The following is a 26,288-nucleotide window of genomic DNA, read 5'->3' as shown; positions in this document are numbered from 1 at the left end:
CACACACACACTCAGAGTTCATATTTGATACCGCATATCAGAAAAAGAAATGCAATTCACAATCGTGGTTCTTAAAGTTGTTACACACAGCAGCCATTTTAGTTCATAAACTTGCCTACCAAATTGAGCTGGATGCTTGGCTCTCTACATCAACTATATAAACCACATTAAAATCTATATTAACCATGCATGACTAGTAATTCACCACTAAGTTGGATGAAAAACATTAATCATATGATAAGACAGTCATAACTACATACAAGATTTGGAGCATGCCTCTACCGACCCAATACTTCAAACATTCATAAACCATCAAGTCACAAGAATCGAACGCTCGACAAACATAAACAAGTCAAAAGAATTCCCGACAGCCTGACCCACTAGAGCTTAAGCCATCAGAACTCGAGCTAAAAAACTTGAAATCGATTGATTCTAGCGGCAAATGAAAGTAGACTCATGTAGCTTTCTAACGAGATATTACAAGCATATATACGATAAGAATAGCTATCTCAAAAACAGCCCGTAAGTCACTGTTACAATTCTGGAAATCCCGTTTTACTGCTGCGAAACACAAACTTTGGAAATTCATAACTCATTCAATACTCAATGGATTTACATGTTATTGGTCATTTTAGAAAGCTCATACAGTCTACTATCCATGAAAAATATCCAAAAATAAGAACTCAGATCATATCGGTCTGTCCACGTCGATTTACAGAGGCAGTTCAAACAGTTTTTCTTTTTCAAAAATTCGGCCAAATTCAAACCACAACCAAGAAATCCGAAACCAATCACCAATTTCAAGTCCTCAACATCAATAATCGGGTCCAAAGATCAACTAAGCATACTAAACCATTAACCTAAGCATACTAAACCATTTAATTTCAATTACATACAATTACAATTAAGCATACAAACCACTTAAGCATACTAAAGTTTTTTTTTCTTAACCTAAGCATACTAAACCATTAACCTAAGCATACAATTACAATCAAAATATTCAAATCAAAATTATCAGCCACACGAGCAACGAGCCCGACCAAATATCTAAACCCAACCCATGAGCGTTCAACAGAGGTGACGAGAAATCATACCTCTTTCGGTTCTCAGCTCGTCTTCGGAGACGGAGCACGGCTCGTTGCAGGTGCCGGGGCTCGGGAATGAGGCTCGGAGGCTCGTCGAGCCACGTAGAGCTCAGGTCGAGGCCTCGCGCAGTGCTCGCGTCTAAATATGGTTATTAATAGAATACCTGAAATTTTAAAACATTTCATAAATATCTCTTTTCTAATGAAATTGTGAACAAGTAATAATAAGTTATATGAAACTAGGAACTAGAAGAAAAAAAATTAGGTCAAATAAATTTGCAAGCAACAAGGGAAAACCTATTTAATGACTTACAAAATAAAAGCGAGGTATTGTCATAATAAGAATGTAACGCAAACTACTAAAAAAAAAGTTTTCAAAAATGAGACGGCTTGAATAATGTCAACTATATCTACATACAGGCTATTTTGAAAACGTTATTGGAGAGTGCCAAGTTGTTCGTTTTCATTCTGAAAGTGCCTCATTTTACCCCCAATTTACTGATTTTTCTTTTGTTTTCATATATTTTTTTTAGCACAAAATGGATCAAAGTTTTATTACCCTCTATGGGGATCGAAAGGCGAGTTGGACTCTACATATGCCTCCCTAGCACAAAATGGATCAAAGTTTTATTACCCTCTATGAAAAGTGCTCGCGCAGTGCTCAGGGCTGAGGTGGCGCGGGGCGGGGAGAACCAGGCGAGAGAGAGAGAAAGGGAGCGGTGGCGGTGGTTGGTCGTGCGAACCAGCGGAGGCGCGCGCACGCGCGGTGTTCAGCGCTCGGCACAGGAGAGAGAGAAGAAGACCGGTCTGAGGACGAGCGGCGCGCGGACTTGGACGTCGGAGAAGGCTCGAAAAACTCGGACGAGCAGCGTGGTGGCTCGAAAGACTCGAGCAGCGTGGTGGCTCGGAGAAGAGAGAGGGATGGATGGTGGTGGCTTGGAGAAGAGAGAGGGAGTGAGATATTTGGTGGTGGCTCGCAGAGGGAGGGAGAGGGGGAGGGAAAGTCGGAGTTTGAGAGAGAGAAAGAGGCTGGAGAAGTGAAGTTGACGAAGCTGAGTTTATAAATTAACCCTAGTAATCAGGTGCGACATGTCGCACCTGATACTCAAATAGGTGCGACTAGTCGCACCTAAAAAAACTATCAGGTGCGACTAGTCGCACCTGATAGTAAAAAAAAAAACTTAAAAATTAATTCCACGTCAGACAAATGAAAAAAATGAGGGGGAGAAGTTGAGCGCCGAATTTTGTTTGGACTTTCAGGTGCGACTTGTCGCACCTGAAAGTTTTCAAAACTATTGGGTGCGACTAGTCGCACCCAATACCACTTAAAATCAACGAAATTTTTTTCTTTTCTGGAGCCTTTTGGGTGCGACAAGTCGCACCTGATGCCCAATTAGGTGCGACTTGTCGCACCTAATGCCCCTCCGCACCAGAAAGGCTTATTTGTAGTAGTGTACCTTTAAAACGATAAAAATTATTAAACGATTAATAGTTTTATAATTCAAATTACTTATGATCAGTACAATTATTGAAAACTAGTGAACATATAAGTAATGATGTTGGTTAATCATAATTTTTATATTGCTAAAAAAAATTGTGTTCATAATTACAACTTACAATTTCTATTTTTTTTTATATATCTAAGTTATTATTTAATTAAAATGGTTCAAATAAATATTAAAAAGTGGTAAAAAAATGCTAACTTTTACGTATGACAAGCGACAACCAACAATTACAAACCGTTCACATTATTATCTAAATTAAAATTTATCAAACCTCCTAGGCAACGCTGGGCCTATTGCTTGTTCAATACATACGTGTAAAAAGTCTAAAATTCTAGATATGAAACAAGTAAAAAGCCTGAAATTCAATATATTGAACAACTAAAAAGTCATAAATTCAATACATAAAACAACTAAAAACTCTTAAATTCAGTAAATGAAACAACCAAAAAGTTTGAAATTGAATACATTAAACAACTAAAAAGTCTGAAATTTAATAAAAATATAACTAAAAAGTCTTAAATTTAATAAAAATATAACTAAAAAGTCTAAAATTAAATAAAAATACATAACCAAGTACGACTACCCACGAAAAGTGCACGACCTCCTATTATGTCCACGGCCTCTACATACCGTCAAATAAACAACATATATTAGCGTTTCAACCTGTTAAGAAGATAGAAAACATAAATTAGATAAAACAAAGTCAAATGTGTATGAGATTAATACTACGAAGTTACAAGTTCAACGCGAAAAGTTTGAAATGTTTGAGATTAATACTAAAATCTTCGAAGTTACAGATCGAGACTTCGAAGTTTTTTCTGGAAAAAAATCTTACGGACAAAAAATTATTTTTTTCCATAAATCAAACTGTTTTCTAGCAAAATTAAATTGCGTTAGTGATCGAAACTTACCCATTTTTCTTCCTTCAAGTTCCCAACAACATTGGAAGCCTGATAAGCTAGCGACGATGGTGAAAGAAAAGATGGCCGACAACAAAGGAAAAGATGGCGACAATGGGCGATGGTGACAATGGGCGATGGCGACGATGGGTGTGCCTGCATAAAAATGGCCGACGGGAAGGAGTGAAGAGAGAGATGGTCTGCGTGCATCCTTGAGGCTGATTTTCGTTTTTTTGTTTTATTTTTGAAAAATCACGAGTAAAATTGAAGTGGAGAGAAAAGAGAGAAATATAAATAAGAAATTTTTTTAATTTAAGGGTAGTTTGGACAATTCAAGGGGTCAAAAGCTTGATTTTCCTAAATGATTTAAAATATGGCTTAGTTTTCAACTTGATTTATCAAGTTTCCCTTCACAATATAAGTATATGGGCATGGATGTCATAAAATATGTCAAAAATGGTTTTTTACTCAATATGGGCTTGATGTCATAAAATATTTTAAAACCCCTTCAAACCTATCTCCTTTTTGTAGGGTGGGCGTGAAGGGATAAAGTCGCTCTCTCTCGTCGCCAAGCCCTTCGCCTCTCCGGCAGACTTTCCCGCGCCTTTCTATGTCTCTCCGATCGCGATACCCAGCAAAGAGAATAGTCCCGCCAATCTTCAGTACATCTCTCAATCCATTGGTCCGAAATTGTTTCGCTGCAATATTAAAGAGAAATTTCATTTTTTGGGCTTCAAAAGTGAAGAAATATCAAAACAAGATTTGCTAGTTGAAAATTTTCAAAAATTGGACTTTTGACTCAAATTTGGGCAAAAATACATTTTCAATCCATTTTTCCATTTTAAATCACTAAATTTCATCCGAATTCATCTTAAATTTTTCGAATTTCATTTGAGTACATCCGAACTCATCAAAATCCATCCGAATTCATCTTAAATCTTCGAATTTCATCCGAATTCATCGAAAAAAAACCTTAAAATATCCTTAAATCTTCGTAGTCCATCATAAATAATCGTAAATAACTATTAATTTCATCAAAATCCATTCGAATTCCTCTTAAATCTTCAAATTTCATCCGAATTCATCGAGAAAAAAACTTAAAATCATCTTAAATATTCGAATTTCATCGTAAATAGCTATGAATTTCATCGGAAAAAATATCAAATTCAAAATTCGAACTTTTTTCAAAACCGATTTGAATCATCTAATTATCACTCTAATCATTATTAAAACTAACCTACAACGATTCAAACATGAAATAAAAACAAAAATCTTAATTTTTTGTCACTCTTTTGAGCGTCGAACTCCTAAATTTGAAAGAAAGAAAAAAAATCATTTTGAGTGGAATGATGGGAGAGTGAAAAAGAGAAAACCTCTCGAGAATATTTACAATCGAAGAGGCCGAGGCTCTTTCTCTTCGCCTTGGTCTGTATTGGGTTTTGGATGTGAATTGTCTATCCACTTAGTGGAGTTAGATACTAAGATAGTGGTCAAAGCTCTCGATAAGCACTCTAATTTTATAAACGAGTTTAATTCCATTTTGTCGGATGTATCTAGTTTATTGTTAAATTTATTAAGAGTACAATTGCCTCGTATCTATAAGGAAGCAAATATGCATGCGCATAGTTTAATAATTTTAACTCTCATAGATGATAAACTCATTTGGTTTGGAAAATTTCATTCCTTGATATAGTTCTTGCTCCTATGAGGGTGAAACTGAAGGCCGAGTACTTGTGGATGTGGTTAACGGGATCGCATTTCTTGTGGACGGCAAACGAGATCCGGTGTTATGGACTACATCTTTTGTTGTGTGATCGAGTCGTTAAAAGGCGGACCTACGAGAGCGGTCGGCGGTTAGAAGGGCATGTCTGTCTCGCTGACCTTAGCTGAGTGTGGACCAGCGTATCTTGGCCTCTTTTTAAATATTTTTCTCTCTCTTTTATTTAAATAACTAAAGAGAAAATATTGGTAAGTACCGATTATATAGTGGACAAATTTCTACCTCACGGCCAAGGGGATTTGGCACAAATCTTGTGTCCAAATCTCCTTAAAATTCGTCCATCCCATATTGTGCAAGGCCTAATTTCTTAAAACCTAATTATATTTTGTTGGGTGTTTTGTGGCTATTCTGTTTCCAATCATAACAAGGATACACCAAATTTCTCATTTTTCTTTGCACATCCAAAATAGACATAAAGGATGCGAGCGGAGGTGGCCTTGGTGATGACCTTAGCGTGGTCTCTACGTTCGCCGGAAGCAATGGTGAGGTTGGTGGTAATGGACTTTGAATTGAAATTAACTATAATTTTGGAAAAGCAAACAATTACACTACGGAATGGCTCATAGAAACAATCCGAAACCAACATTTTAATATACTAACTGCAAACACAACGTTTAATGTTTACACGAACACTCATACGCAGCTCGCTTAGGTGGCAATTAACTTGTGTCATGGCTGTATATTGGTGTTGTTTTATTATTGTAACAACACATTGTATTCACTCACGTTTAAATAACATTTGGGAGACACTAGAGAACTTGAAATAGATTGTTGGTAAGGGACTCCCGTCAAGATAGGGTGTTTGAGAGAATTATAATAGATAAAAGTTTATTGTTCTTTTTCTTCGATACTTGCGCGATTTCTAAAGATTGGAGTATGTCATTTAAGAACAAACCAAGATAAATCATGTCTTTTATCTTAGTTTCTCAAATTGATCCAAACCAAACTAGATCGGCGATAGTTTACAATTAGAGATACCTCCTGAATCGATTTCTGCAAGGCATTTTCATAAAATACCAAAATATTTTGGCCACTCAAAAAAACGGAGAAGAGGAAACCTAGTCGCTAAAACTAACCAGGGTATTAAACTTTTGGTGTCGCCTTCTTCTTTAAGGCATTAGACTACAATGATCTTATCATCAAAGGGTCCTCGATCTGAGGAGAATGTATTTTTATGTTTTCTTCTCCACTTATTCGTTGGTTTTTGTAATTATTTTTTTTGTCATAAGGATTTTTTTGACCTTTTGGAGTCGTTGTTTGGAACTTAGAGTCATCGTCATCCCACCAATATGAGCTCGTATCTGTCATACATACCAACATCCATTGAATGGGTCTTTTGAATCTGAAGTTTTTGCGTTTCTTTAATTCAGACATGAATCTGAAGTTTGTACCACTGGATCTTTGTTAAGTGTAGTTTTGAATTTCATTTTTTGATGTGAACCTTGGATTTGAGATATGTATATTTTTGGTATGGATCTCAATCTGGAAGAAAAACAAATAACCAAATAATTTTATTACGTATTTACGACACTAAAAAGTGAAGATGGCACAAAATAAAATATTTAGTAAAAAATAGATATTTTGAAAATATCAAAATATATAGGCCACTTTAAAAATGGAAAAAATGGAGAAGAGGAAAATCTAGCTGCTCAATTTAAAAAAAAAAACACTAGGATTTAAATTTTTTAGTGTCATCGTCTCCCTTAAGGCATAAGATCTGATGGATCTCAATAACGCAAAGTCCCTTAAAACACAATCGGCATCATGTGATGATGGTGTTTCGTGAAAAAAGACTAATAACCAATTATTATTGTGATTGTGTTTGTGATCTACTTTTCATATTTTCATCTTCTTTAAGAAGTTTTAAATTCTCCATCTTGCTTTTTTTTTTTTTTATAATCTTACTCTTATTGAATTTTATTAATATATTTTTCTTGAGGAGCTTTTATTTTTTATCACAAATAAAAACATTTGTAAAACTCTTAAATTAAACAAATAATCTGATTATTCGAGACATAAAACATTAATAATACAGAATAGTATAAGTAAATAATTTTGTAATCTAAAATTTTCTAATTGGCTGTTATCTAACGAATAGAATTAAAATAGGAAATAGATCTAATTTTTTCATTAAAAAATATTGTGATGGGTAAAATAATGAGAGTCATACACTTTATTTCTGGATGTTGAAAAAAGTAGAGCCCAGCCCATAACGAGACCCACAAAAGCGTTCCCTGACAAATCTAGTATATTTATGAAATTATTTAAAATAGTTTTAATCCAACGGTCCACGTCGCATCACACCGTCCCAATAAGTTGATCTCTTCATTATTATATACTCGATTCTCTCTCAGCTTGACATTTCTCCTTCGTCCTCTTAATCCAACGCCCATTTTCACACAGCTCAGGTCCGTTTCTATTCTCTGCCTCTCTATCTCTCTCTCTCTCTCTCTCCATCTTCGGATCTCGCAATTCTCCGCCCGATCTGTACGTTTCTTTTGTTCGATTTTTGTTTTTTACCCTTCGATCTTGTCGATTGCTTCCTGGTATGTTTGTATCCTTCGATGGAATGATCTACTTTGTGCTGATAGAAAGTTATTGGATTGAATCGAATTATCAAGAAATGTTTGAATAAGACGTAGTCTTGAAATTATGTTACGTCCGATTTGTATTTCTTTTCTTTCTCCGGCTGTCTGTGTTTATGACGACACATAGCTCTCTTGTTCTGTGTTATTTTTTATTTAAATTATTGAATATATATTTATGTTTCTTAATTCTTGGGTTGGGGTTCATTCTCTCCTAAGAGATTTGAGCTCAATCCTTTTGATCTAGATACACGATTTTTTGAAATGGTTTGTGTTTTTCGATTATGAATTTGGAGATTGAAGAAGAAAAACACGAGAGGAGTGGAATATAATTTGGGATCTAATTGCTGTTGTGGTTGTTGTGACCTCTTGGATTGGGAAATGTGAGTTTCATTTCTAATGGATTTTGGTATATATTTTGCAGCAGGTGATAGAGAATGGCCGACGCAGAGGATATTCAGCCACTCGTTTGCGATAATGGAACCGGAATGGTCAAGGTATTGTTGATTGATGTTGTTTCTCTTTGAATCTCGAATATCTGTCTGCATATCTGTTGGGTGGTGATTTTTTAGTTTTTGTGTCTAGGCCGGTTTCGCGGGAGATGATGCTCCGCGTGCGGTGTTTCCGAGTATCGTTGGGCGTCCCCGTCACACCGGTGTGATGGTCGGTATGGGCCAGAAAGACGCGTACGTCGGTGACGAGGCCCAATCCAAGAGAGGTATCTTGACTCTCAAGTATCCGATCGAGCACGGTATCGTGAGCAACTGGGACGACATGGAGAAGATCTGGCATCACACTTTCTATAACGAGCTTCGTGTCGCCCCCGAAGAACACCCAGTTCTTTTGACCGAAGCTCCTCTCAACCCGAAGGCCAATCGCGAGAAGATGACCCAGATCATGTTCGAGACCTTCAACACCCCGGCCATGTATGTGGCCATTCAAGCCGTTCTTTCGCTCTATGCCAGTGGTCGTACAACCGGTGAGTAGTACAATGGATCACGAATCGTGACGACGGTTTCTCATGCAATGGCATCGTGTTTTGGTCTTCTTCTTAACTTTTGGTTTATTGTTCATTAATATATAGGTATTGTGTTGGACTCTGGTGATGGTGTCAGCCATACCGTTCCGATTTACGAGGGTTACGCGTTGCCTCACGCCATTCTCCGTCTCGATTTGGCCGGCCGTGATCTCACCGATCACTTGATGAAAATCCTGACGGAGCGCGGGTACTCTTTCACCACCACCGCCGAGCGGGAAATCGTGAGGGACATGAAGGAGAAGCTTGCCTACATTGCTCTCGACTTTGACCAGGAGCTGGAAACTTCCAAGACCAGCTCTGCGGTCGAGAAGAGCTACGAGCTTCCCGACGGGCAGGTCATCACCATCGGGGCAGAGCGATTCCGGTGCCCGGAGGTTCTTTTCCAGCCATCTCTGATCGGAATGGAAGCAGCGGGTATCCACGAAACTACCTACAACTCGATCATGAAGTGCGATGTGGATATCAGGAAAGATTTGTACGGAAACATTGTTCTCTCTGGTGGTTCGACCATGTTCCCGGGCATTGCTGATAGGATGAGCAAGGAAATATCAGCCCTTGCACCGAGCAGTATGAAGATCAAGGTCGTCGCTCCACCCGAGAGGAAATACAGTGTCTGGATCGGAGGCTCAATCTTGGCCTCTCTCAGCACCTTCCAGCAGGTTTGTGCAACTCTATTTGTCACTTATCAAAGTCTTTCAATTTGGTCCCTCTGAGTCGCTTATCATGGAACGCTAATCTATTTGTCTGTGCAGATGTGGATCGCCAAGGCCGAGTACGACGAGTCTGGTCCGTCCATTGTTCATAGGAAGTGCTTCTAAGCGTGTGAGAATAGGATTGTCTGAAGAGAGACCACTGTTTTCATTTCTCGAACAAAAGTGCGCAGTTTGCATAAGGCTTGGTTTTAGCTCTTGCTATGTTTCTATGTTGCTCTTGTTGTTTTGCATTGACTTTGGAAGGAATTTATTCTATGGTCAGTTTGTTTTGCAAGTTTTTTCTTTCTTTCTTTTTGTTGGTTTTTTTTCTTTATTTTCTACTAGCTTCAATTGCAAGGTTTTTGTCTTTTGACAGCCCTATATGCCTTAAGTTATTCATGAACCTCTTAGGAGCAAGGGCTTCTTGTTAAATGGTATTTAATTTGTTTCTCTCTTATGTGCTTGGTATAATAAAACAAAAGCCAATTTGCTTCTACAACTTCTTTGGCTGCCAAAAAAAGAATTACTACTCTCTGCATGTTAATATACTCTTATCAAACCCAGAACCTTACAACTAATTGATAACAACCAAAATAAAAGACCTCAAGTACTTAGAGAGCATGCAGGAACACTATAAACAGCAGTTTTGAGAACAAAAACCGGGCATCGAAGTATCTTTTCTTGAACAGTTCAATCTGCAGAAGAAAGCAGGATTTTTGTAGTCTGGTTTTCATCCTCGCAAAATGGGTGATCTCCTCCGGGATTTTCATGTTCTGTCGTTCGTATAGAACGCGAGCGAATCCCGAACTCCTTGTCTTGGTGATTATTGTACTCGGAATTACACCTTCCATATACTTTCGAATGGACATCTACGGGTGTGGGACGCTGAATGAGGCTCCCAAACCCTTGGATACCTCGGGTCAGGTTTCGAGCCTTTCCTCTTTCTTCTTTGAGAAAACCCGGGTCTTCGATAAGCTTCGACACCCTCTCTGATAGCTTGCCAACGCTTAAACCCCAGTTGAACCTGCAACAAACCAAAGATCCAACCTTTTTTGCAAATGATAGGCAAGAGATTTTACTTATTTTCAACAAAAGGAAAGAAGACCAACCCTTTCTCATCTATGAACTGAAAACTCGCCATCTCTTCGATCACGTCGATGTCGTCCTTAAACTCCTCGGCGACTCTGAGCGGTCCGTGTGTTAAAAGGTGTTCCAATATAATCAGGGCTTTGTAAGGTCCTCTCCAATCCTTTCTGTCAAAGCTCAGCAACCTGGTTTCATTCCATCAACAAACAAACAGTCATATTTCAGTTCTCGCTTTGCCAATTGTTAAGACACACACACACACACACACAAAAATACTGCACAGGACAGGATCATTATTATTACTGGTGATTATCTGATCTTATGGCATGTGGGGATTAATGATGATACTTAATAATAATAATAATCTTGTCATTAGGAGAAAAAAAAAATAAAGGATAAAAGAATGATCATGATACATGGTGATGGCACATGGGAGAGATGAATATCCAACCTGGTGTGAAGAATCTGGACAACCCTGCAATAATCATCCACTTCAAAGGCAGATCTTGATATCACTCCAATGGCACGTGTGTCTGGTGGCCATGAATTCCCACTTGTTGCATCTTCAGTCATTCTAATATATATATTTATATATATATATATATATATATATAAACCCAGGAGAGTCAGAACAGCAATATGTTCTTGCTAATATTGCCAAATAAAAACAAGGATGAAAAAGAAAAACTCAACAGTTGTACTGGTGTAACGTCAGTGAGAGCCAAGCGGGCTGTTTTGATCTTCTCCTTGAAGAACGACGAAGCTTGCTTCTTCAACTCGTCGAAAAATGGGCTTTCTATGTTTTTGCTTTTGTTTGACGCGACCGACATTGTTGTGTTGCTCAACTTTAAAATGCAAAAAAAAAAAAAAAATGCAAAATGGCAAGTTATTGATCGTTATGCCTTTGGATGATGTTCTGATATATTACGAGTGTGTACGTAAGAAGAGCAACCACTCCACCACAGAGAAAGAGAAAGAAGGGGATACAAACAACGATAAACTACCAACTTCACTTTAAAAGTCGTTTTCGTGGGATTAGATTAGACGATCTTAACTATAAGATGTTCACGAGATGATCGGTTCCATCTAATAAAATATCACGTAATATGAAAATTTAGATTTAGTTATTTTTTATCCTCGATATAAATCTACACGTAAAATCAGCTTACGAAATCTTTAACGATGTTCAGTTTTTTAGCCATTCTGTTTTGGTTTATGGCATCAAAGTCAAGATAGAATCCACTCCTTATGGAAGATTAGGTATACCCCAGTATTTATTTAATATCACGGAGTATTACCTCGGAATAATTTCCTCAATTTATGATACTAGTAAGGGCATTTAATTTAGAGTTAATTGCGATATAAATACTCAATGTTTTAGTTCAGTGTCACTTAAATACCTTATCTTTTTTCTTTTCACGGCTAATATACTAAATGTTCGTTTTGAATATCACGTTGTTACCCCGGTGGTTTATAGTATGGAATCAGGGCTGTGAGGTCAAAATATGCTAATACATAGCTTTCCATATCAGAATATATTCATAAATACACATGTAACAAAATAGATTCAAGAGCTTTTCAGGACCTAAACAAAACAAAAAAAGAGAATGTTTCTAGTCATGTTTATGCTCTATAACTAGATCTACTATATTAGCTGTTCAATAATTAAGTAGTCATAAACTGCTCATGGCGCTGCGTTTGATGACAAAGCCTCCCTTGCTTTCTGTTTCAACCTCCGTTCCTTTCTCTTTACTGTTTCGGGATTAGGATCACTTTTAGGTGGTCTGCCTCTCTTCTTTGTTAATTTAATCTGCATAGTCAAGAGCCAAGGTTAGGACAAATCAATCACAGCGACGAATAAAACACGGGTTAAATTACATGCCTGTTGCACAGCTTGATTAGGACAAGTCTTCTTTGAGTGTCCCGTCTTCTTACAGTTGCTACAACGATTCAGTTGGCCTTTCCTCGACTGTTTTGTAGCATCGTTGCTTCTGTTTCTCTTTTTCAATATAGCACTAGAACCTAGCAATTGTTAAAATTTTCAAAGTTAGAATTGAACCTAGCAACTCATTTTCAAAGTTCAGATATTAGAGCAAGTTTTTACCTGGGTTTGTGGACGAAAGTTGCTTGCAATAGTCCGCGAGGATGGGATTTTGATCCCTAACCGACCCCTCCAACATTTCTCTAGCACTTCTCTTGGCCCTATAGAACATAGTCTTCGACACGTTGCTCAATTTGGGAATAGCAGTCATGTCTATGAAGCTCCGATAATCCATGTTCGGATTAAGTCTAAATTGCTCCAAAAAACGTTTCGCTAACCACGGGCTTGTCACATGCTTGTTGCCGAAGACTATCCCACACTCGTGCTTGTCTATCAAAGTATTGACCCTAACGGTCTTGCTGTCTAATCCCTGAACCCGAGCGTACAAAAGCCATTTGCAGCCCTTTCCTTTACACTGAGCTCTCAGCCTACTTTGATCATTCACCAAAAACTTGAACTCTCTATCTTCCTCTATAAACTTCTCTCTCAGCAGATTCCTCAAATGTTCAATGGACGGAAATTCCATTCCTAATTTGAATTTGAAACCGTCAATACCTGACCGTGGGTTGTACTGTCTCCGACTCTGCCTCACGCCATCAGATTCCTCTCCTTCGCTGCACGAGCTATCAAGGTCACTCTCAGACCTCAATCCATCAGAATATTCGCCTACGCCGTCATTAGCGGCTTGGTGGTCGTTGTTGCAGCCTTCGTCGACGACCGTCCGCCATTTCAACGGCTTCACCGTGTTCTGCGTGTACGCGATTTCATCTTCGTCGCCGTCGTCGACGAACTCTTCCTCAGCCCAAAGAAACTCCTCATCGTTCCCACCTCCACGTGATTCTTCCATCATGGACGATCGACGATTGACGATCAGTTTTTAGGGATTTAGCTTTTTTGGCTTTCGTTTCCTCGTTCTTCAGTCAATTTAGGGGTTTGCTGTTTGTTCGAATTATTAGGTTTAATTTTTTTAAAAACAGAATTATTAGGTTTAATTAATTACGTAAGTAAAATATAATTATTAGAATAACTAATTAATGTTTGTCATAATTATTAGCGCCACATAGAATTTATGTTTGTATAAAACCAGCGGTGATAGTCAAAACAACATTGAAAAAAAAATGTATTTAATTGACACTAAACTCCAACATCGAGTATTTATGCTGTAATTAACTCTTTAATTTATAATTAATAAAAAAAATTAAAATTATGATGAGTATAAAAGATTTACGAGTAAAATAAATATGATCATTAATGGTGGTATTTTCAGTATTTTTGTATATTGATTGACTTTTTTTTTTAATTATTTTTGTTGTGATTTTTGCGAGAAATTTCTAATTTAACACACACACATATAATATATATATATATATATATATATATATATATATATATATATTTGTAAATTTGCGACAATATTTCCATGTTTTTAAGAACATACCGCGTGAGATGTTCAAACGGCTCCCCAAGTGTGCGCAAAGCGGGATATCGCCTAAGATACCCTTATATCGTGCATTATTTTAAGCCTTTGGTTTTATCATCTTGTATGATTTTTTTGGGAGGTAATTGTTGGCCTAAATATTTGATGTTTATTGGTACTTAAAAACATAACAAATACTTATCTACATGGTCTTACAATTTTGCTTCAACTCATTTTGTTATGAGATGTTCGGTTGCGCTCGAGTAGATACATAAGTGTTTAGTTCAAAGTAAATAATACAGTGGTGCATGTGAGAAAAACACTCGTATATGATATAAGTGATAAAATTTTAAAAGCTATGACTCGATCGAATGAAGATATCGCGAATTATGAGGATGACTGTGGGTGCTAGGAGAGGACCACATATTGAGCAGCAACTCGGCAGAGGTTCCGACCGCTAGCATGGTTAGAAGGCTTGGGCTTCCGAGTGTTCGGTTGTGAACCCAAGCGCTCGGGTGCAGGCGTTGGTCGTCTCGAGGCTCATGGTCCAAGCGCTCAAACAACCTAATGGCCTGATGTTAGCGCTTGTCGTGACTGTGGCCGGATAAATTTTATCATCTTGTTGGTATTTCGCGGGTCTTCGTTGTTTTTTCTTATTCGGAAATACATGGTATAATGTTTATCCCTCAATTTCGAGTGTTACTTAATTGTAGCTACAACTTCGTAGTTGTTTGTTGACAATTGAAGAAATGTAGTTAATTCTTACAATTTGAGAGTTATAATGAAGGAGATTAATTTTTGGACAAATGGTGAGGTCATAGATTGTTTTGTTGGAGTCTATGACTATGTGGCTAGTAGATGAGGTCTCCCGGGATCCAAATAGCTTGACCGCCCTAGACAATTGGAGGCACTGGCCGACCCACATCGGGGAGAGACAAGACCCAAAAAAAATTGGGCCTTCGCTTCACTTCGGCCTTTGCGCGTCGCTCTGTTATGTGAGTTAGTGCTAGGTCTCACAATGCATAGAGGTTTACGGCTGGGCTTGGGCCGCAACTCTGGAACAAGATTCAAGTATTAGGAATATTACCCACAGAAAAGTGTAGTATAGATTGTTGATAAATGAAATACGTTGACAATATTGTTGATGAAGAGATAGTTTATTTCAAATCAAGGTATAGAAAAATATATCCAAGCCTTGAGATTTCGCAATAGCTTGGTGAAGATAATATATAGGACATGAACGTCTAATCATGATGGAACGCTAACATATAGTTAGTGATTAATCTATGCATGTGTAGTTAGATATCGAAAATTAAATATATAACACGACGAAGTGTAGGTTCACTGAGTAGGATTATTATGTGTAGATAGTTTGTACGTGATCAAGAAAACTTCGATTGTTACATTTAAAAACCCTGAAAAGTCAGAAGGCACTTGATTTACTAGTCAAACCTTCTAGACCGGAAAAGCTCTTGGCACACTTACAAGGCCCATCATGCTCGGGAAAGTTCTCAATACTCGCATAGTTTTGGAACCTTTTCTTCTTAATACAAAAATGCTGGTCATGAGCACTATTAACATGTAACACGCCTCGCGATCATTGTATCGATCACGTGTAAGTTGTAACTAGCTATATTTAACTTGCCACATGTTTACAATAACAAAATGCACATTGACTATCAGTATCCCAAACTTTAATGTAGAAATGTTGTTTTATGAATATCGTGCATTGCACCTCTGAACAAAAGAATAATTATTAAAAATACGAGCTGTGATGTTCATCAGCGCGCTGATTAACATTATTTTTGAAAAAATACTGATATTTGATATGCACCAATTACCTTATCTTTTTGTTTAGTTTGTTTAGGAAAATTGCCAAAAGTAAGACTAAATTAAGGTCAATTTCCATTTACCTACTTTTTAAAAAAATTTACCAAACTAGGACCGGTAAAAAAAAAGTCAAATGAGAAATACACATTATTCTACCTATTATACCATCATCCTAATTACCAACTTACAATCTTCCCCAATAAAATCTCTTATTTTTTCTCTTTCTTTCTATTTTCCTGCTCAGCCCATCGAGAAAAATAAATTTTTTTTTACTAGTCTTAGTTTGGTAAATTTTTGAAAAAAGTAGGAAAATGGAAATATCCCTTAATTTAGTCCCATGTAATAACAGGATAAAAACATACGGATAAGAACAGTCACAGCGAATCCCAAAATTTCCAACCATATCCAAAGGTCCACAGCCATATAAACGTAATAAGTAACAGCTTTCATAGGGACACTCTTGCCGTGTTATTTCTTGTTAAACTTTCAAACTACAGTTATCAATGAGACCTCAGTGGAGGAGGGTTGAGCAAAAAAGCAATATGAAATTATGAATGCATGAAAAAGAAAAAGAAAAAAAATGCAATAACGTGCACTCATATGCTTGGTTATGTATGTATGTAAGATAAAAACTTAAAAGTTCAGTTCCCAGGGAAGTCATAACACAATAAACTTCCTTGAACAAAGAACATTGTCAAAACTAGGAATCGAAAGAAACACTTGGTTAGTTAGCTCGAGTAAACTCTTGTATTCTAGCAAATCTATTTTTGTCCCGGAACAACCTTTGGTTCATTTATATTCGTGTTGGTTTCTAGGGCTAAAGTCCAAAGGAGGTCAGCCACAAAGCCTCATAATGTTGCTAAACATTGAAATTAGAGTCAATGAAGCAACTCAGGTACGGATTTTCCACATGCCGGTCCTATATCCGACCGACATCAGCACAAGCTCCCAAAGCATGTTGGGAATGCTTAATGGGTTCACCTTCGATCCTGGAATTTCGGACCAGTTAACCGAAATCTCATGCATCGGAATACCAAACCATTTGCATAGGTAAACCAGCTCAACATCAAAGCACCACCTGCAAAATTCCTGATTATCAGTAATTAAGACAGCAATGATACATTCCTTCAACATCATCCACTGTTCTAAATTCCATATAAAAAAAAGATCGGAGAATGTTATCCGGGAATTCAGGTAATCTAAACTGCTTGTTACCTTTTCAAACGGATATTCGCGAAGAGTTTCCTAGCAGCGGCCCTGGTGAACATCTTGAAACCACACTGAGGCAAGAACAAATTCTCATCAGCATCTCCGGAAATATGGTCAAACTATACAGCGTTTTTAAACTACGGAAAGACATAAGAAAGAACCTGTGTATCCCGAACTCCAGGACCAGCAGATAAGAGAACCACGAGATGGAAACCCTTCATCAAAAAGTTGCGGTACCACTTCCTCTAACAAGTTAAACATTTCAAACTATTATTTACATGAAGATATGCGCAAATAAAAGCGTACTTATATTCGTACATGAAGAAACAAGAAGACCTACCGACGCCAGAGCCTTCTCTTCAAGATGAGCACGAGAGCCAAATGCAGCGATGGGGATATCAGATATCCTATAGCTCGAATCTCCAGCTGCCGAATCATCCAATTTTAATTCCTTTCTTGCAACTGAATGGATCTAAAAATGTGTACAGACCCATAAGTCTAAATTTGTAGCTCAATTTACACGTCAAAAAGAACAGAACAAAAGGCTTACTGATACAATGTGACCAAAAATCAGTAAAATACATACCTGATTTTCGAGTTTTTCTAGGTCAATAAGCTTTGTTGCCCCATCGGCATCCAGCATTAAAAGCAGCTCACCACGTGAATGAAGCATTCCCTGTTTTACCGTGCTTTTGCATAGGCAAAGAGCTTTAATCAATAATTAATAATTCACCTTCATCACACATTATCGGTAAAACAAGGAGTCTCAAACAACATGAAAGTACGCTCATAAGAAAATAGTTTAGATCATCAGACTCACTTTCCGAATAGCTTCTCCTTTGCCATGATTTCTGCCGAGAAGGATAATTCTCACGTTATCTACAGTGTATTTCTTCACATACTCGAAAGCTACTCTTTTTGTTCCATCGGAACTTCCGTCATCAATAATAACCACCTAATCAACAAATTATCCATCAGTAAAAAAAATTGCTAAGAAAAAATTATTTTAGAGCCAGAATTGTAATAGGTTGTCTATATGACTCAAAGTCCTTATAAGGTAAATATTATAGATGACATAGAAATGAACAATACCTCATACGAAAACGATTTATCCTTTGCTGCACGCCGTTCAAGATAACTACAAATAAAAAATATGGACATTAAACAATTACATTAATACTTCAAAAACATAAAAATTGGGGCGTGTGGCATAACATATAATGAATTCTTCAAAAGCCTAGTTAATTCCTGACCGTACACCCACATTGAGAAACCTCAAGGATTATCATAGAAACAAATATGTAATAATATCGACTCTTCTACACACCCATTTCATGCAGTCTGTCTGGAGATTGTACAAGCAATAAGACAATAGATATGGATACGGAAATGTCTGGTTAGTATTGTGTTCGAAAAGTGACTTACTTCATTGTTTCGTCAAGGGCACCGGGAAGCCTGAGCTCTTCATTGAACGCCGGAACAATTAAAGATATGTACTTTTCAGCCGGGTCAAATACAGAAGGGCAAGGAACCTAGAAAAAGGAAAGAAAAAAAAAACGCTATCGTATAAATATTCAACTAGGAAGATTATAAGATAACATGTTTATACGATATACTATACAAACGATATAATATTCTACAAGTATTGATCAGTGTACAATATTGGTAGAGATTATGTATGCTCTGTTGTTCAGCTTCAAAATACAACATCATATTACAAGATCAAGATGAAAAAAGATTGAAAATTCACTTTGGCGACCCTATTCAGATTGCAATCTTTCCAATGTGAGCTTCTCACTCTTCACTCTTATCTTGCTAAAACTCAAAATGAACAAACTAAAACCGTAATCGTTTTTTCAAGCCCATATGGAGCATTGACTTTTGGGTCATCAACCAACAGAAACACAACTTATCATATTATTTCACCTTTTTTAATAAATCTTAACTACAACACAGATTCAAACCAATAATAATAATAATAATAAAATAAAAATAAAACTAATCGAGGCAATTTCGCACCGACCTGTTTAAGCGAATTCGGATCCTCGAAGATCGCTGGAGATTCGACATGTCTATAAAACAAAGATGAGAAAACAGAGAATTCAAACTCGATGATTAAAAGAGAAAGGAAAACAAAAATGGGAATAAAAAAAGAGAGAAGGCAGAGAATTACGTGTGGTTATGTCTTCTTCGATAAGCTTCAAAGAGTATAAGAGAGAGCAAAGCTAGGATAACAGCTGTTAGCAGAGCTACGACGATCTCTACCATTGTCAGAGTCAGACTCGCCATTGCCTAACTTCTATAAGCTTTTTGGTATGAACGAAAAACCAGACCTAATCGATGAGGATTTCTTTTCTATTAATTTTTTTTTCCCCTTACGAATTTAGATGGAAGTTTGAGTTTGTACTTTGTAGACCTCGTAATATCTTATATTGCATGGTTAGTCTTGCTAGTTTCAAAGTTATGAAACAAGACTTTTGATAAATTTTTGGACCAAAATACACTTAACTTCATTTTTAATACTATCATTTTTCTTGAATTTCATGTCTAATAATCCGAATGCATCGTATTACATTATTAATTATATCATAATTAATTGGATTCAACCTAACCGTTGAGCAATTTAAGGACAAACAAGGACTAAAATATAAAATGATAAAATATCAAAATTTCATTCTATTTTTGTTGCCATTAAATTTCATTGAAATTATATCAATCATCGCTATCCATCCATGAAAAAAATATAAAAAGTAAATTTAGGAGAAACAACGACTATGAAAGATGTTAATGTTTCCTCTATAATTGTTTTTACCGATGGATGTAGCGATGAAATTTAATGTATCTTTTAACGATATTCATAATGCGTCGAAAAATCTGAAAATATGAAAAATCACAAAATTAAATAGTACGAAAACGAAATTCGTAGGTTATTATTAATTTTTTTGAAGTAAATATGAGGATACCAAGAGAGAAAATGAGATACCCTAAAGTGATTGAAAGTAAAAATATAGTTGAAAATTATTTAAAAAAAATTAAAATTTTGAAGATAAAGGTATTTATGTTCAAAAACGTGTTAAAAGTTTAATTTTTTAATTTTGAAACTAATAAACCGAATCAAGCAATTTTTCTACAAAGTCACATTTCCCTAATATATTACAGAAACATTATTAATATTAATAATACTATTATTTTTATGATTACTTATTATAATGAGTTATTATTATTTTCTTAATGTTCTATATAATTATTTCTTTTTCTTCATATTATGTATTCTTGAAGAGATACTCCATCTCCATTGTCTTCTAAGAACAAGTACTCCACTATCACCCGCTTCCACCAATTTATCTACCACATGAAAATCAATATCTCGATAATTGATAATTTTTAGCTCAACTAATGAATTGCCTAAAATACTAAGTACAACACGATTCAAATCCAAGCACATTATACTCCCCTCGGACATTTTAATTTTAATTTTCCTTTGTTTCAATATCTCTTTATATGAAATCACCTATAATCTCATTTCTAATAAATTATAATTCAGCACAAATTAGACTTCCATAATAAGCCTATCACCTATACATTCCACACCAATTTAATATTTTACAAAATTCATATTATCAAGAGTCTCAAAATAACAATAGGATTTTTGAATCCCATACTTCTTAAAAACGTGTTTAGATTCATTACATCACTTGATTGAATCTGGTGAATATGAGTTAAGCCACACTTGCATCTCAGTTAGTCATGGGAACGACTCGAAAAATTTGGTGATGATATTCGAGATTCAGATTTAAGAGATTCAGAATTCAAGAGACTTGAAAGAATTTATAATAAGATGTGAAGAATAAACAATCAATATATACTTTCATCTTAATCTCATTTTAGTTATATATATTTTCTCATCTTGAATAACCCTAGAATCTAGATTTTGTTGTGTTTGTGAATAATATTAGATATATCTTCATCGACTTATGCATTTAAGTATGACCAACAAAAGTGTTGATATTAATTTTGATAAATTGTTCCGGACATTTTATTCAATGCTTGCTTTTACACAAATCTATCAGGTCTTAACCATAATTCACTGAAACGATAAATAAATTATAATGCAAAACTTGCTATGAAATTTGATAATTACAAAATGAACTCTTAAAAATATTCCAAAATTATTAGAAAATAATTGCCCATGATCATAATTTCTCAATGATTTTATAAATTATGTTGTTTTATTAAAATTAATGTTAGTTTAAAAAAAAAAAAAAAAAAAAAAAAAAAAAACGACAATTGCTGTGGATGACGGCCAATGATTTTAAAGCAATTTAAGGGCATTTTGGTCTCGAAAGTCTATTCTTGAAACTTTGATACTACGAAGCCTTATTATTCCATTAAGTGTATTATCAAGTGTAGCTAATCAAATTTCTCTATCCATAATATCGTTCGTCACAGTACCCGACTTGAAACCCTAAATCTCTGGACTCTTTCTCTGTGGTGCGAAAAACCAAAGCAGAAACGCAATCAAAACCATGGCGGCGCCGAGCCTAGAGTGCCGGATGTACGAGAATCGTTATCCGGAGGTCGACACGATGGTGATGATCGAGGTGAAGACCATTTCCGAGATGGGAGCGTACGTGTCGCTTCTGGAGTACAACAACGTGGAGGGAATGCTGTTGCTGTCGGAGCTGTCCCGGCGGCGAATCCGGAGCGTGAGCAGCCTGATCAAGGTCGGCCGAATCGAGCCGGTGATGGTCCTCCGTGTGGACAAGGACAAAGGCTACATCGATCTCAGCAAGCGACGCGTGTCCTCCGAGGACGCCCAGGGCTGCGAGGAGCGATTCAACAAGAGCAAGCTCGTCCACTCCATTATGCGCCACGTGGCTGAGACCGAGAACGTCGACCTCGAGGTACCTCCTTTTGTCTGATTCATTGCTTGCCCTATTGACTGCTTGCTTGCTTGCTTTCGCGATTTGAGGGATTTGAATTTCGCAGGATCTTTACATCCACGTCGGTTGGCCTCTCTACCGGAAATACGGCCATGCCGTTGAGGTAAACAGCATTTAAATTTGAATTTGACAACTGACAAATTGCCCTGAGATTCCTCATTTCTATTTCCCTTTGCCTTGCCTTGCCATTTCTAGGGTTTCAAACTGATTGTGAACGATCCTGATTCGGTGCTGAGCACGCTTACTCGAGAAGTGAAAGAAGTTGGTCCTGACGGAGAGGAGGTGAAAATTCTGTGTACATCATTTCATTTATGTAGTCGAGTATCAAAGGCTTTCCTTTGTGATTGTGATTTGAGAGTTTTTCAGGTGACTAAAGTTGTTCCGGCATTATCGGAGGAAGTCAAAGACGCGTTGATAAAGAACATCAGGAGAAGAATGACTCCTCAGCCTACGAAGATCCAGGCCGACATCGAGATGACATGTTTTGCTTTCGATGGTGTTCTTCACATCCAGGTTCTTTTTTTTTCCCCTTATAGATTGAGAATTTCAGTTGGTACTAGGTGTTTACTCTCTGTTTTTTCCGTGGCTTTGTTTTGGTCCAAAGGATTCGATGCGGAAAGCTGAAGCAGCTGGGAATGAGGAGTGCCCTGTCAAGATCAAGTATGTGGCCGCTCCGCACTACGTTCTGACTACTCAGACGCTAGACAAGGTTGGCTTGTTTCTATCTTGCAAATTCCACTAAGTGCTCTGATTAGTTAGGTAGTGAAATGGCTTTGATTGACTAGAAACGAGAACATGGGCTCTCTCCGAAATTTCAGCATTTCTGTTTTCTACAAGTAGTAGTGCCTTGCCTAGTACTAGATCACCTTGTCAAAGTTTGGTTGCCGTTTCTGGGTTTATAGTTCCTAATGAATTATGTGATCTGGAATTTGGATTGATGGTATTAATATGCTTGGTGCCGTGGTTTTTCCTTTTTTTTTTTGTTTTTTTTTTTTGTTTCTGAATCACAGAAGTCCAGAAAGTTTCTCTTTACGCCTGAAACTGATTTGGTTCGATTTTGGCCCGTTTTAAGCACCGGAACCAAATTTTACGGATTTCTAATTTTTGGACAATAACCGGACCGAATTGGTCCAAAACCGAAATTCCCAGAATCATGAAAACCGATATCCAATTTGAAAAGCGGTTATCCAATTTTGAAACGGGTTATCTAGTTCAAACCAATTTATTTTCGTACAATTTTGTACCAAATTTAGAAATAAAAAATTAAAAAATTGGTTAATAAGTTTTAAAATTGGTTATCCGGTTTCAAAACTGGTTATCCGTTTTTTTTTTTAATCGGAAAAATAACAAAAAACCAAATTTTCGGATATTCAAAACCGATAAACGATGCAATTTTATAAACCAGATCGGTTAACCGAACTGAATTTTTGGTTTGATGATGTGGCACCAAATTCCGATTCCAGATCGGTCCGGTTGTCGATTTAACCGATTTTTGGTTAATTTTTGTATACCCTTATTTTTCTTTCTCAAAAGTAGTGTCCTTTTCTATTTTTTGTTAACTGGTCTTTAATGTGTTGTTGTTTAGGAACAAGGGATCACCATTCTGCACAATGCAATCACAGCTTGCACTGAAGCCATTGAACAGAAAAAGGGCAAACTTGCAGTGAAGAAAGCTCCTAGAGTGGTAAGAGTCTTAATCCTCAGTTGGCTGCTTCTCTGTTAAATTCAGGAATTACAGTCTTACGTTTCGATTCCTGATTTCTTTTGGTGTGTAGTTGTCTTCGAGGGACGACAAGTTGTTCGATGAGTACATGACCAAGATGGGTCAGGAGAACGAGGAGATTAGCGGAGACGAGGACAGCGAAGAAGAGGAAGACACTGGAATGGGTGACGTTGATATCGAGAAACTTCAAATTTAGAAGATTGTCCTGTAGATATCGGTCCAGATCAAATTTTGAGCCTTTTTTTTTTTTTTTTTTCTTTTTCTTTTTCTTTCACCTAATTATTTCTCGCTTTCACTTTTTTGTTTTTGCTATTAGCTGTCGTATAAAACCAATGATGAGGAATTTTTTCGTCGAGATGCACTGCGATGCATTAGGTTTTTTTTGGTGGTATTTTGATAACCATACTAGATGCTTTATTTGTTGGTATTCCCTTCACTAATTGGTGGCCTTCTCTTTAAGAAAAAAATGTATGTATTCCCTTGACTACATACCACAGTAAAATGTCTCTGTCCATGTCTTATTTCCGTCGATCACCACACACCAAGATCATGAACCACCGGGTTATATTCAATTATAACACGTTGACATGTGTGACTGTATACTAGGTCAAAGCTGTAAATGGATAACCACTCATTGCTCACCAAAGTAATAGTTGGGCAATAAAGTTTGTCATAACTCATAATAGACTCTACCAGTATACTAAGCTTGGTATTTTTGGTTCCTCCCTGTACTTCACCTTAGGTTGAGGTAACTTCCTCTCTCGTGGAAGAAAATCTGTTAGAAGCATTTGTTGGACTCGAAATCCTTATTTCTCACCACCACTCCTATTTTCGTTCTCCATATGAGACCCCTCACCTTGACAATGCTGAGCGCCGGTGAGTGTGTCGGAGGATAATCTCCGTGCGTCTTCTTTAACTCGTTTTCTTCTCTCAGGTGACGAGGAGTTGAAAGCCTCTTTCCAACTAAGCAAAGACGACAAGCCTAAGGAGATCTCGTCCATTAGGCACATCAATCATATTAGGCCCCAAGTCCTACCAACTTTTCAATAATCTCTTAATTTATACGAGTATTGTGTTTTCTTGTAATAAAACCTTACATATTTAGGAAAAATTACGAAAACGGTATTTTTAAGGGGGGGCAATTTTTCAAAGTAGCAGCTATTTTAAATCTTTTAAAAAATAGTATTTTTTTTTCAAACACTTAACAATTATTTTCTTTATAAATAAAATTATAAACAATAGTTAAATGGAGCCTAAAACAGTAATCAAATAAATAAAATAACCGTAAACATCAAGATGGCTGTTTACCATTTAACAAACAGTAGTTCGCATTAAAAACTTTAAGCACGTTATTTTTGCAATAAAGTAAAAAACGAATACTAGAAAAAATTATCACTAATTTATTTAACGTAGGATTACTACACATCTTGCCAAAGATATTATTTAATTTTTCGTTTTTTCTTTTTTTTTTTTTTTGAATTTTTTGTTTTGTTTTCTCAGGTAGTCTAGAACTTAAACCTCACGCGCAATCTTTGGTGGTTAGAAAATAAACCTAAAAGGTAAACTATTTTATTTCTAATTGTTTTCTCTACTCTAAACTGTGTTACCCTTTCACAAATAAAGAAAAAAAATTCGCAAATTCTTGCTATTGTAATGGGAATTTTCTCATTCAAAGAGAATTTGGCTCACTGAGTAGAAGTCAATTCAGACACAATTCACTAGAGATGAAAATTGTCAGGGTACTCCGAAGAAATAAACAAGTGCTGCAAACAACCGTCCATGACATGAAAAAATAATACAAATAAATAATCGAGAAAGGACTATATGGGCAAGCACCAAATCCATGATGAAAAGCATATGTTATAATCTTTGTAATCATTAACAATAATGGTCATTAACTATCTCGATGGCAGAATAGCTTAGTAGTTGGGAGTTTTTGGTTCCTAAGCATTCCGAAAGTATACACCATTTATAGCGTAAGTTGAGAGAGCTTAGAAAAAAAAATAAAAAATTTACCGATCGCCGACAACAATAGCCACGTATACGCCATAAATCTATTTCCACAATTGGTAATAAGATTCACTTTGACATAAATTTTTTCCCGTATATAATCATGATCGTAAGCAAAACATGAACATATCTATTTCTCAGGTTTTGCATGGCATGTGACCCTAATAATGCATCGGCTATGGTTAAGGGAATTTGTCCCCACCAAAAACCCTCTCTCTCTCTCTCTCTCTCTCTCTCTCGAAGTTGTTACACATAAGAAAAAAGAAGAAGGAGAAATGAGTGTTCACACACACACTCTTTCTAAAAAGAAGACTAGACTATTCAAGTTGCATTAGTAGGAAGACAGGCATGTCCACGATTCATGTGAAAGAAAAAAAAGTAGGGTTTTGATTGGCCTTTCTTCTGAGCTCTTAGAGACCATCATGATGATAAAGCGACGAAACA

The 26,288-nt window shown here is 36.5% G+C and overlaps 5 protein-coding genes across 5 annotated transcripts; 2 read left to right on the top strand and 3 right to left on the bottom strand.

Annotated features, from left to right (window-relative positions):
• Positions 1 to 7,560: 7,560 nt before the first annotated feature.
• On the top strand, positions 7,561 to 10,035 carry LOC149379202 (actin-1-like). Its single transcript, XM_089602723.1, has 5 exons — positions 7,561 to 7,677; positions 8,279 to 8,351; positions 8,440 to 8,833; positions 8,939 to 9,552; positions 9,646 to 10,035. The coding sequence occupies exons 2-5, from the start codon at positions 8,292 to 8,294 to the stop codon at positions 9,709 to 9,711; spliced, it is 1,134 nt and encodes a 377-aa protein (XP_089458849.1). The 5' UTR covers positions 7,561 to 7,677; positions 8,279 to 8,291; the 3' UTR covers positions 9,712 to 10,035.
• Positions 10,036 to 10,169: 134 nt separating this feature from the next.
• LOC149379201 (uncharacterized) lies at positions 10,170 to 11,502 on the bottom strand. Its single transcript, XM_089602724.1, has 4 exons — positions 11,365 to 11,502; positions 11,123 to 11,245; positions 10,695 to 10,856; positions 10,170 to 10,609 (listed from the first exon to the last, which is right to left on the bottom strand). Exons 1-4 carry the CDS (start codon positions 11,499 to 11,501, stop codon positions 10,276 to 10,278), a joined length of 756 nt encoding a protein of 251 aa, XP_089458850.1. The 5' UTR covers position 11,502; the 3' UTR covers positions 10,170 to 10,275.
• A 655-nt stretch (positions 11,503 to 12,157) lies between these two features.
• On the bottom strand, positions 12,158 to 13,657 carry LOC149379200 (uncharacterized). The gene is made up of 3 exons (XM_089602442.1): positions 12,776 to 13,657; positions 12,554 to 12,693; positions 12,158 to 12,481 (listed from the first exon to the last, which is right to left on the bottom strand). Exons 1-3 carry the CDS (start codon positions 13,560 to 13,562, stop codon positions 12,356 to 12,358), a joined length of 1,053 nt encoding a protein of 350 aa, XP_089458568.1. The 5' UTR covers positions 13,563 to 13,657; the 3' UTR covers positions 12,158 to 12,355.
• Positions 13,658 to 16,389: 2,732 nt separating this feature from the next.
• On the bottom strand, positions 16,390 to 19,541 carry LOC149379199 (Nucleotide-diphospho-sugar transferases superfamily protein). Its single transcript, XM_089602292.1, has 10 exons — positions 19,342 to 19,541; positions 19,192 to 19,240; positions 18,594 to 18,700; positions 18,261 to 18,306; positions 17,989 to 18,123; positions 17,755 to 17,844; positions 17,509 to 17,640; positions 17,330 to 17,413; positions 17,175 to 17,239; positions 16,390 to 17,037 (listed from the first exon to the last, which is right to left on the bottom strand). Exons 1-10 carry the CDS (start codon positions 19,455 to 19,457, stop codon positions 16,851 to 16,853), a joined length of 1,011 nt encoding a protein of 336 aa, XP_089458418.1. The 5' UTR covers positions 19,458 to 19,541; the 3' UTR covers positions 16,390 to 16,850.
• A 2,070-nt stretch (positions 19,542 to 21,611) lies between these two features.
• LOC149379198 (eukaryotic translation initiation factor 2 subunit alpha homolog) lies at positions 21,612 to 24,274 on the top strand. The gene is made up of 7 exons (XM_089604223.1): positions 21,612 to 22,072; positions 22,158 to 22,214; positions 22,307 to 22,393; positions 22,478 to 22,624; positions 22,716 to 22,820; positions 23,697 to 23,795; positions 23,887 to 24,274. Exons 1-7 carry the CDS (start codon positions 21,695 to 21,697, stop codon positions 24,028 to 24,030), a joined length of 1,017 nt encoding a protein of 338 aa, XP_089460349.1. The 5' UTR covers positions 21,612 to 21,694; the 3' UTR covers positions 24,031 to 24,274.
• The last annotated feature ends 2,014 nt before the right edge of the window (positions 24,275 to 26,288 follow it).

The sequence above is a fragment of the Urtica dioica genome, chromosome 12 (genome assembly GCF_054948205.1).
Source record: "Urtica dioica subsp. dioica isolate 48M chromosome 12, U.dioica_male_clone48M_v1_H2, whole genome shotgun sequence".
NCBI classification, from domain to species: Eukaryota; Viridiplantae; Streptophyta; class Magnoliopsida; order Rosales; family Urticaceae; genus Urtica; species Urtica dioica.
Note: the sequence above shows the minus strand (reverse complement) of the source record. Positions and strands in the feature narration are given on the sequence as shown.